The sequence below is a fragment of the Bidens hawaiensis genome, unplaced genomic scaffold, assembly GCF_021521415.1.
Source record: "Bidens hawaiensis isolate Kalapana, Puna unplaced genomic scaffold, B.hawaiensis_p1.1 tig00044236_1, whole genome shotgun sequence".
In the NCBI taxonomy this organism is placed as follows: domain Eukaryota; kingdom Viridiplantae; phylum Streptophyta; class Magnoliopsida; order Asterales; family Asteraceae; genus Bidens; species Bidens hawaiensis.
The window spans coordinates 61,987-72,240 of record NW_027497861.1 but is presented as its reverse complement, the minus strand read 5'-3'; the positions used below and the strand labels follow the sequence as shown (position 1 = coordinate 72,240).

The window sequence follows — 10,254 nt, the reverse complement described above, 5'->3', positions numbered from 1 at the left end:
AACAAGCCGGACTCAAGCTTCAAAGAAAAAAAAAAACTCAAAACAAGCTGAACTCGAGCTTTAGAAAAATAGCTTGAAACAAACCCAACTCAACCTCTTGTAAAACAAAACAAGCCGAGTCAATCCAATCCAAACTCGAGCCTAGTCAAACTCAAACTCGACTCAACTCGTTTACACCCGTTCCGTTATTCAAATTATTTAAAAATTAACAACTTATTGGCAACGGGAGATAAGATATACACTACACACCAGCAAGCCAACTCAGTGACTCACCTCCGTGTCGTTATTATCTTCCTTTCGGTGTCGTATATAAACACACCACTCTCTTCTTCATACACCATTATTATTATTATTATTATTACACACACACACACTAAGCCTGGAATGTTAGGGTTTCTCTCACGAACAACGGCATTACATCGCCGGCGTTCAACCGTCAACGCCGCCGTGTTACTGCCGTCGTCGATCAGTCGACATTTCAGCTCCAATGTCCTACCCGACGGTATCGATCGGAGCTCCGATTCGTTTACTCGAAACCGTACGGTTATGGAGTCAGTTATGGATCAACTTCACTCTCGTATCCGTCAGGTATACATACGAGTTTGATATTATTAATTAGGTTAATTGTGTAATTAATCTATTATTGTTATTATTATTATTCGATATTCAATTTCATGTGATTTTAGATGCTAGTTTTGACTGTAGAGTTGACTTTTGATTACATGCAAGTGTTAGAAGTGAATAATTTGTGGTAATGATATTAGGTTAATTGTGTAATTAACTTAATAATTATTATTATACTTCGATATGCAATATATTGTGATTTTAGATGCTAATTTTGACCGTATAGTTGACTTTTGATTACATGCAAGTGTTGGAAGTGAAGTTTTGATTAGTTATCCAGTTTCTCGTTAATTGTGTAATTAATCTAATTAACGTAGTATTCATCCTTCGGTATGTGATTTCATGTGTTACGTATTTGAGCGATTGTGAATATGTTGACTAATTTTGACTATAGAGTTGACTTCTGTTTACATGCTGCTATGCAAGTGTTGGAAGTGAGTTTAGGTTCTGTTTACATGTGCCATACAAGTGTTGGAAGTGAGTTTAGGTAATGAATTTGTGTTGATTGTATAAATTAACCTAACATTCATCCTTCGATATGCAATTTCATGTTAATTAAACTGTTTTTGTTACGTATTTGAGCGATCGTGAATATGTTGACTAGTTTTGACTGTAGAGTTGACTTCTGTTTACATGCTAATATGCAAGTGTTGGAAGTGAGTTTAGGTAATGAATTTGTCACAAATTCAGGCAAGGCGCAGCCATACCGCCTTGCACAGTCAAAGGCGCTCTTCTAGTAAGTTTACCGGTCAAAAATGACTTTCCGGTGACTCTTCCGGCCAGATTTCTGCCAGTTTCCGGCGAAGTTTTGCATGTTTCTGCCAAATTTCGTCTGGGACAGATCTGTGGTTGCATCACCGGAGAGCAAAAGTTGAAGAGAAGAGAAAGAAGAAGATGAGAACGAAATATAGAAGTTTGGCTTAAATAGTGTATTGCAAAAAAGCTGCAGAAAAAAACACTGTTTCAGTTGTTAAAAAATTCATTTTTCTGTCAAAAATTTTAAACTATTATTGAAAGTACACAAGTTCATGTACTATTTCTTTTTACACAATTTTTCTTAAAAGATTTAATTTTATTTTGAAACTAGGTAGATGAATGTACTTACAAGATATATTTATAATTTTCTTCAATGCATACTATAATTTATTTTATTTTTCATTTAAGCACGTTTTTTTTGTCTCAGACCCTCGCTTTTTATGCGCCTTGCACCTAGGCCTCAGGCGAGGCCTATGCGCCTTGAGTGCGCCTAACGCCTTTGATAACTATGAATTTGTGTTAATGTGTAGTTAACCTAGCATTCATCCTTCGACACGCAATTTCATGTTAATCGAAGCGTTTGTGTTATGTATTTGAGCGATTGTGAATATGTTAACTAATTTTGACTATAGAGTTGACTTCTGTTTACATGCTACTACTATGCAAAGTGTTGGAAGTGAGTTTTGGTAATGAATTTGTGTTAATTGTGTAATTAGGTTACAGAAGGTGGAGGTGAGGAGGCTGTGAAGAGGCATAGAAGTAGGAACAAGTTTCTTGCAAGAGAGAGAATCGATCGGTTACTGGATCCGTCTTCTTCGTTCCTTGAGCTTTCGCAGGTTACAAACCAATCATGTGTTTTCATTTTAGTGATTGAAATTACATGTTTGTAGGATTTGGTTAGCTTAATTCGATTATAATTGTTCACTGCGGATATTATGGTTAGATTAGGTAACTTTAGTTAGGATTTGGGTTCATGAATTTGGATGTACTGGGGAATTTTTCTTAGTTATCATGGGGATGCAAACGAGCTGAGCCACTCGTGAGCTGATCGAGATCGGGTCGATAAAGAGCTTGAAACGAGCCGAGCTCAGCCTCAAATAAAGCTCTAATAAACTTTGTTTGGGAAGATCGTTAGGATTGTCGATCCTTAATGAGCTTTGTGTCCTCTTATGAACTTCTATGTATTAATTTTAAAGCCAAGCTCGAGCTGAGCTTTGGCTCATTTAAGGTACTGCACACGAGCTTGAGCCGAGCTTAGGCTTGTTTAAGGTTTTTTCAAAATACATAAGAATAATAAAAAATATATAGTAAATAAATAACAAATAATAAACGAGCCGAGCTCGAGCTTTGAAAACGGCTCATGAGCCAAGCTCAAGCCCGAGCTCTTGCAATTCAAAACAAGCCGAGCTCAAGCCTAGAAGGGCTCAGTCTCGACTCGGCTCATTTACACCCCTAGTTATACACTGATAATGTATATTTAACAATCTACTTGATTAACTAATCCTAAATCATCCCATTAGGTCATGTTAGGATATAATTCCAACACAGGATTGATAGCTTTTACAAAGATATGTCTTGTAACTTATGTACTGGTTACAGTCTAATTTGAAAGCAGAACTTCCACATAGAATCTCTAGGTTAACATGATAAGAAATAGTCACTCTTGAGTATTAATTCTTGCTTTTCTGTTTATTTCTTTTTTCTATTTGATGAAAGCTTGCAGGCCATGAGTTATATGAAGAACCTCACCATCTGGAGGTATAGTCACTGGAATAGGACCAGTACATGGAAAACTTTGTATGTTTATAGCAAACGATGCAACAGTCAAAGGAGGAACTTACTATCCTGTTACTGTTAAGAAACATCTTCGAGCCCAAGAAATTGCAGCTAAATGCAGATTACCATGTTTATATCTTGTTGATAGTGGCGGTGCTTTTCTGCCAAAACAAGCCGATGTTTTTCCTGATAAAGAGCATTTTGGTAGAATATTCTATAACGAAGCCCTTATGTCATCTCAAGGTATACCCCAAATTGCCCTAGTGTTAGGTTCTTGCACAGCGGGTGGGGCCTACATACCTGCAATGGCTGATGAAAGTGTTATGGTTAAAGGAAATGGTACCATATTTTTAGCAGGACCTCCACTTGTAAAGGTTAGTTTAATTTCATTCTTGGTAACTTTTATGTTATATTTTGTGTTATATGACTATATCGTATGTTTGATGATTTATTGTTTAGGCTGCTACAGGGGAGGTAGTGTCTTCTGAAGATTTAGGGGGTGCAGATGTTCATTGCAAGGTATCAGGTGTTTCAGACTATCTTGCACAAGGTAAACTTCTTATGCGAATGCATCCTCGTTCGTTGAACTTTAACGGAGCATACATCGAACACGAACGATTAAATGAGGAAGGTTTTCTTGTTCGTGTTTGCTTGTTAAGATAATGAACATGTTCGTGTTCATTTATGTCTGTTCATTAACAATATAAATGAATGTTTCGTGGATGTAAACAAACGAACATAACTGAACATAGATGAACGAGCATAACTGAGTTAAAACTAGTTAAAAGTAATGTGAAGAACAGTGTTTTGGGCCTAAAAAGTTGTTTAAAGTTGTGAAGGGCCGATAATTTTAAATGAATATATTAACGGACGTTAATGAACGAACTTAAACAAGCATAAACAAAGAACATAAACAAATTAAATGAACGAACGTTCACGAACATAAATGAATGAATAGGACACGTGTTCATATTCTTTCGTTTAAACTAAATGAACATAAATTTGCGTTCATGTTCGTGCTCTTTTTTAAAGCATTGCTGCATGTTATGAATGATCGCTTGTAACTTGCTTTCAAGTGTTCTTTAACTAATTAAACTAATTCTACATCTTTTGTGATTCATACTTGTACAGATGAACTGCATGCGCTCTCAATAGGAAGGAATATTGTTAAAAACTTACACACAGCTGGAAATGAAGGAACGGTGAATGGTTTTCACAACATTATTACTGATTACAAAGAGCCAGTTTTTGATGTTAACGAGCTTCGGTCAATCGCACCCACGGATCTAAAACAGTCATTTGACATTCGTTCGATTATTGCCCGAATTGTTGATGGAAGTGAATTTGATGAATTCAAACAATTGTATGGCACTGTGAGGGCTAAGTTTATCACTTTTTACCCTAACTTATATAAGTTTTTGTTACAATGCTATTCATTTTAATTCCCCTTTTAAATTTTATTTTGCAGACTCTTGTAACAGGCTTTGCTAGAATTCTTGGACAGCCTGTTGGAATTATAGGAAACAATGGAGTGTTGTTTAATGAATCTGCTTTAAAAGGAACTCACTTTATTGAATTATGTTCTCAACGGAACATTCCATTGGTGTTCCTTCAAAATATTGCAGGATTCATGGTATGTCATCTAGGCCTGTAATCAAGTTAGTTTATTTAATAAATAAACAAACGAACATGAACACTTTTTTTGCTTGTTTAGTTTTTACAATTGGACATGAACATATATCTCATTTGTTCATTATGTTCGTTAAGTTAAGTTCGTTCGCTTATATTTTTTATACATGCTAAAATTTAGTCTAGTTTCATTATTTTTTAGTCCTGATTGATGTTCACGTTTACTTTAATTGATGTTCACTCGATTATGTTTGTTCGTGAACCGTTTGTTTATAATCTTAACAAATGATCATAAACAAACACGAGGATAAATGATATGAACGTTTTGTTCGTGTGATAGGTTGGATCAAAATCAGAGGCTAACGGTATAGCAAAAGCTGGAGCAAAGATGGTGATGGCTGTTTCTTGTGCAAAGGTTAGTTTCTTTTATAAACTGTTGGCGTCATTTGAAGTCATCTCATTTTGTTTCTTTTACTAACATTATTGTTATTATCATTATTCTTGTTTGGTATTTACAGGTGCCTGAAATTACTATTGTTGTTGGTGCAAGCTTTGGTGCTGGAAATTATGCAATGTGCGGGCGTGCGTATAATCCAGATTTTATGTTCTTCTGGCCAAACGCCAAAATAGGCGTGATGGGTGGTCCTCAGGTATGTCAGATTTTTTGAAAAAATTAGTCAATAGTTATATTAAAATTTGCAATTTGCAATTTGCAATTTGCACAGAGTGAATTATTTATTAAAATGTTTTATTGTTTTACAAATTTACAGGCGGCTGGTGTGATGTCTCAAATAGAAAAGAGCAAGATGAAAAAAGCGGGAATCCAGGTAACGGCAATCGATTTCTTGTTTACTTTGACTTTGACTTTTTAAATGTTTTTAAAATGGGAAAATCACCCAAATAACCATTTTGACCTACCTAATTGTAAAAAATGACTTCTTGTAATTTCTTTAAAAAAATCAATAACAAAACGACGCTTGTACCGACCATCATGCAGTTTAGGGGAAATACCCATCACCAAAAAAAATCCAATAATAAGATGACCCGTGTCCTAATTACGTGTTTTTATATCGGACACATGTTATCTTTTTACTAGCTTTATCTTGAGGACCTCGTGTTTTTATATCGGACACATGTTATCTTTTTACTAGCTTTATCTTGAGGACCTCGTGATCCCAAAGATTACAGTGAACTGAAGTGAGTAGACATCAACTCTACGGGTCAAAATGCTATTTTCGTATATCACGTCTAGGCTGGTAAACGAACTGAACATTTAGTGAACTGTTCATGAACCGTTCAGCGGGAAGTTCGTTCATTTATGTTCATTTATCTCCATTCGTTTACTTGCTCGTTCATGTTCGCTCAGTTCATTTATGACTTTGGTCAAAATGGTTTAATCGGGTTATTAGGACTTTTAATAATTGATTAAAAATTTTAAAACGTCGTTTAATAATTGTTTGACTTGCAGTGGTCAAAGGAAGAGGAAGAGAAGTACAAGGGGAAATTTATCGAGGCGTACGATAGAGAAAGCAGTGCGTATTATTCAACAGCAAGATTATGGGACGATGGAATTATCGACCCTGCTGACACCCGAAAAGTATTGGGACTTTGCATCTCTGCGTCTAGGAATTGCCCCGCGCAAACAACTAAATTTGGCGTATTTAGAATGTAAACATGTATGCCATGTAAAAGACTTTGTAGCTTTGATATGAGTTACTGTAAAACTGTTTTTACATAATCTGCTTTTGCTAGTTATGTAATTGAACTACAACCCCTATCAGGGGTGTTAACAGTTTTTAGGCCAAACCGTCAATACTGGTTTTCGATCATAATAAATATAGATGGAAATGAATCTTTAACAGCGGGAAAACACGAAACATTTTGGATAGGTATTCCCGTATTGCGGTATTGGGTATGAGATCAGTTTTAAAAACTTTTATGGGAATGGGTAGGATATGGTATTAGGTGATATTAAGCCGGATTTACCGAAACATAAACACTTGCTTACTTTCATTTTTAGATACACATTTTAATATGCAATTTTCAGTTTTATATATACACATGTACATTTAAGCCGGAAATTCACATAAAATTGGTCGGAACATCGCCAGAAAACGCCGTCTAAGTCTTACTAATCACGATTATGGCCGGACTTGACCTGTTGACCGATTAATTAGTCGACTAGCCCAAAATTAATCAATTGGATGGGGACTAGCGATTAATCGACGCCTAGGCAGGATTTTTGCAATACTGTTTATATCAATACATAAAAACTTTGTGGCCAATCCATAAAATAAAACCTGACTTTTGGTGTTTTGTAGAATATACAAATGTAATATATGCGCCCATGGCCTAATGGATAAGGCGTCTGACTTCTAATCAGGCGATTGTGGGTTCGAGTCCCACTGGGCGTGCTTTTAATTTTTTTCCAATGTTTTTTATTATTATTATTATTTTGAAAAAACACGCAGTTCTTGTTTTCCACGAACCACGTCATTATATATTCACATGTCTTTCTTCTTCACCAATCACCAGCATCACTTTCACAATTCACAAACATATTTCATTTTCATTTTCAGTACCAACCACGTCACCGATCCGAACTCATTTTGCTCTCATCTAATAATAATAATAATAATCAAAGTTAGTGTTTACAAGCAATAATAATAATAATAATAAGAATGGCAATTTCATTATCATCATGTTGTTGTTGTTGTTTACCTCAACTTAATAACACCACCCAATTAGCATTACGATCTTCATTGTTTGTGTCTCCTCTGCATAATATTAATATTAATGGATTCTCCTCCTGTTTCCGTCCAATCAAAACCAAATCCTCTGTTCTCAATGAGACACCCATCCAAAGGTATGTATCTATGTATGTATGAAGAAGATCTTATTGAGCCATTGATTTTATTTTTTTAATCATCTAGTAGCTACCATGATTTCTTTCCTAATTAGTGACATTGTATATTATTATTATTATTATTATTATTTTAAATCAAGTAGTGATTGATTAGTGGAATGAATCCATCACTAGATCAATCAATCATGGATTCAAAGTGCAATTAGAGTGGGATTGAAATCTTGAATTGAGGATTTTCTTTCCTAAAGTTAGGGGTGTAAACAAGCCCGATCTCGCATCGTTTCAATCTCTTTTTCTAAAGCTCAAGCTCTCTAATAGTTGTTTATTATTATTATTATTATTATTATTATTATTATTATTTGTTTTATATATTTTGAATAAAACGTTAAACAAGCCTAGGTTGACTCGAGCTCATAAACAAGCCAAAGTTTGGTTCGAGCTTGGTTTTGGTGTGAGAAATTAATACATAGAAGTCTTAATTAGTTTAAAACTTAAATGTACACTAGGCTCATTAAGGCTCAACGAGCCTAAAGAATCTTCCCTTACAAGGATTGAGCTTTATTTGAGGCTTGAGCTCGTTTTCACCATTATCTAAAGTGATGTGCATCGATGATGTCGTTACATGATTTGCATATAAAAGATTAGCGATATAATAGGCATAGATTATTAATCTAATTTAAAAAATTGTGATTACATCGAAACAGCAGACAAATGGGCAACAAGCTGCATTGGCTGATCTTTGAGTCATAACATTAGCGATTAATTTTTTTTAAGTTGGATCAAATTTGGGGTTTTCTTGTTTTTAGTTGCATCTAAGAGATTATTTAATATACTGTTTATAGGCTTTAGAAATAAATAAAGCTATAAGACTATAATTATAGTTGTATATACTTAATTCAACAGGAATAAATAAGCAAACCTATGGAAACTATGTCAACAAATGTAACCTCTTAATCAGTCTAACTAGCAAAAAGATTAAAAAAAATGTTTATAGGAAACAAAGATAAACCTAGAAATAAGTTGTTTCCAATATCAATATGCAGTTTGAGATTGCTTACTTTCAAACTGGTTGTTCTTGGCGGATTCAAAATTACAAGTTTACCCTTACGTGAAATCATCTGCTTTTAATAAGCTGATTATTTGCTCATACTTATGTTTGATAATCATATTTGTGACATAAAAACTTGGGGTGTTTGATACCTCTTGTTTGTTCATACTCTTCATGTCTTTCAATCAGAGGTTGACTTCGATCTGAAACGCATTATCAGGTTTTTAATCGACTTTTTCTCGGGTTTTTTTAAGGAAAATTGTGTTTTTTTTCTTCTCTCTGGCTACAACAATTCTTGTTAATTTTCAAGTCAAAAACAAATATATTTGAAATTAAAATATGAAATGTAGACCTCAATATTAAGAATGAGTTAGTTTCATGTATGGAATGAGTGTATATATTCAGCATACTTTTGTCCCAAGTAAAATGTAACATATTTATCTTACTATTTTAGACTTTTAGCAAATAATCAAACATGTTTCTAAAACTATATTTTTTGGTCAAACATTAATACTTATAATTACAGCAACAGTGGTGACGGGGCAGTCATGGAGCACATCGGTTCTTGACGGCAAAATACCAGTCCTAGTCGAGTTCTACACGAGCTGGTGCGGACCATGCCAAATGGTGCACCGTGTGATCGATGAGATTGCAGCAGAGTATGCAGGGAAGGTCAACTGTTATGTGTTGAATGCTGACAAGGACCCACGAATCGCTGAGGAATACGACATTAAAGCGGTCCCGATAGTGGTCTTGTTCAAGAATGGTGAGAAGTGTGAGTCAGTGGTTGGGACCATGCCTAAAGAGTTCTATGTGGCTGCCATTGAAAGGATGTTGCAGTCATCATCATATTGAACATTGGATGTGTAAAGTTGTTTAGCTTTGTTTTTATGGTTTGGTTCTGGATTTGGATTTATTTGTTGTGGCGGTTTAGGGTTGTTACAGAAACGGTTTATGTTGTGGTTGTGGTTGTGGTTGTGGTTGTGGTTGTGGTTGTGGTTGTGGTTGTGGTCGGCGTTATAAACTCAGACTATAAGGTTGGAGGTTCGAGTCCCAAAGAAACGTATGTGTTATAGAAAAATAAGGGTTAGTGTTTTTTTCTTTCTTTTACATCATGAGTTGTGTGCAAGAAACCGGAAAAAAATCGAAAAATCCAAACAGAAAAAATCGAACTGAAACAAAAACAAATGGTTTGGTCTTATGTTTTTGTACAAATCGAACTAACGGTTTAGTTTTGGTTTTGGTTTTCCATATAATAAAAACCGAAAAAACTAAAAAAAAACGAACCAAAATTCTAAATATTTAATTTATTTATTTTTTCATTTTAAGTAATTTGAATATTATAAATATGTAGCTCAAATATTTTTGGTAAAATGTATAATATAGTCTACCAGTTTACAATTAACAAAATTATTTAATACCAACTTTTTTTATCAGCTAAAATTTTCAAGCTCAAATGACAAAAACCGAAACTAAACAGTTTCAAAAAATCCAAAAACCAAAGTTTCGATTTTCAGTTTGGTTTTAGCCCAAAACCATACCGAACCGCACGACA

The 10,254-nt window shown here is 34.5% G+C and overlaps 1 protein-coding gene, 1 non-coding gene and 1 pseudogene across 3 annotated transcripts; all 3 read left to right on the top strand.

Annotated features, from left to right (window-relative positions):
- The first annotated feature begins 345 nt into the window (after positions 1-345).
- Positions 346-6,577, top strand: LOC143594845 (methylcrotonoyl-CoA carboxylase beta chain, mitochondrial-like; annotated as a pseudogene). The gene is made up of 10 exons (XR_013146415.1): positions 346-588; positions 2,097-2,216; positions 3,097-3,530; positions 3,616-3,706; positions 4,288-4,529; positions 4,625-4,789; positions 5,126-5,200; positions 5,304-5,435; positions 5,556-5,612; positions 6,254-6,577. The product of XR_013146415.1 is annotated as a methylcrotonoyl-CoA carboxylase beta chain, mitochondrial-like (transcript).
- A 549-nt stretch (positions 6,578-7,126) lies between these two features.
- TRNAR-UCU (transfer RNA arginine (anticodon UCU)) lies at positions 7,127-7,199 on the top strand. The gene has a single exon. It is a non-coding gene; the product is annotated as a tRNA-Arg (tRNA).
- A 382-nt stretch (positions 7,200-7,581) lies between these two features.
- LOC143594842 (thioredoxin M3, chloroplastic-like) lies at positions 7,582-9,657 on the top strand. The gene is made up of 2 exons (XM_077074051.1): positions 7,582-7,651; positions 9,226-9,657. Exons 1-2 carry the CDS (start codon positions 7,582-7,584, stop codon positions 9,552-9,554), a joined length of 399 nt encoding a protein of 132 aa, XP_076930166.1. The 3' UTR covers positions 9,555-9,657.
- The last annotated feature ends 597 nt before the right edge of the window (positions 9,658-10,254 follow it).

Excerpts from the sequence above, each read along its gene's own strand:
- LOC143594842 (XM_077074051.1), top strand. The coding sequence starts at position 7,582 with ATGGATTCTCCTCCTGTTTCCGTCCAATCAAAACCAAATCCTCTGTTC. Across the intron at positions 7,652-9,225 it reads AATGAGACACCCATCCAAAG|CAACAGTGGTGACGGGGCAG; the intron begins GTATGTATCTAT and ends TTATAATTACAG.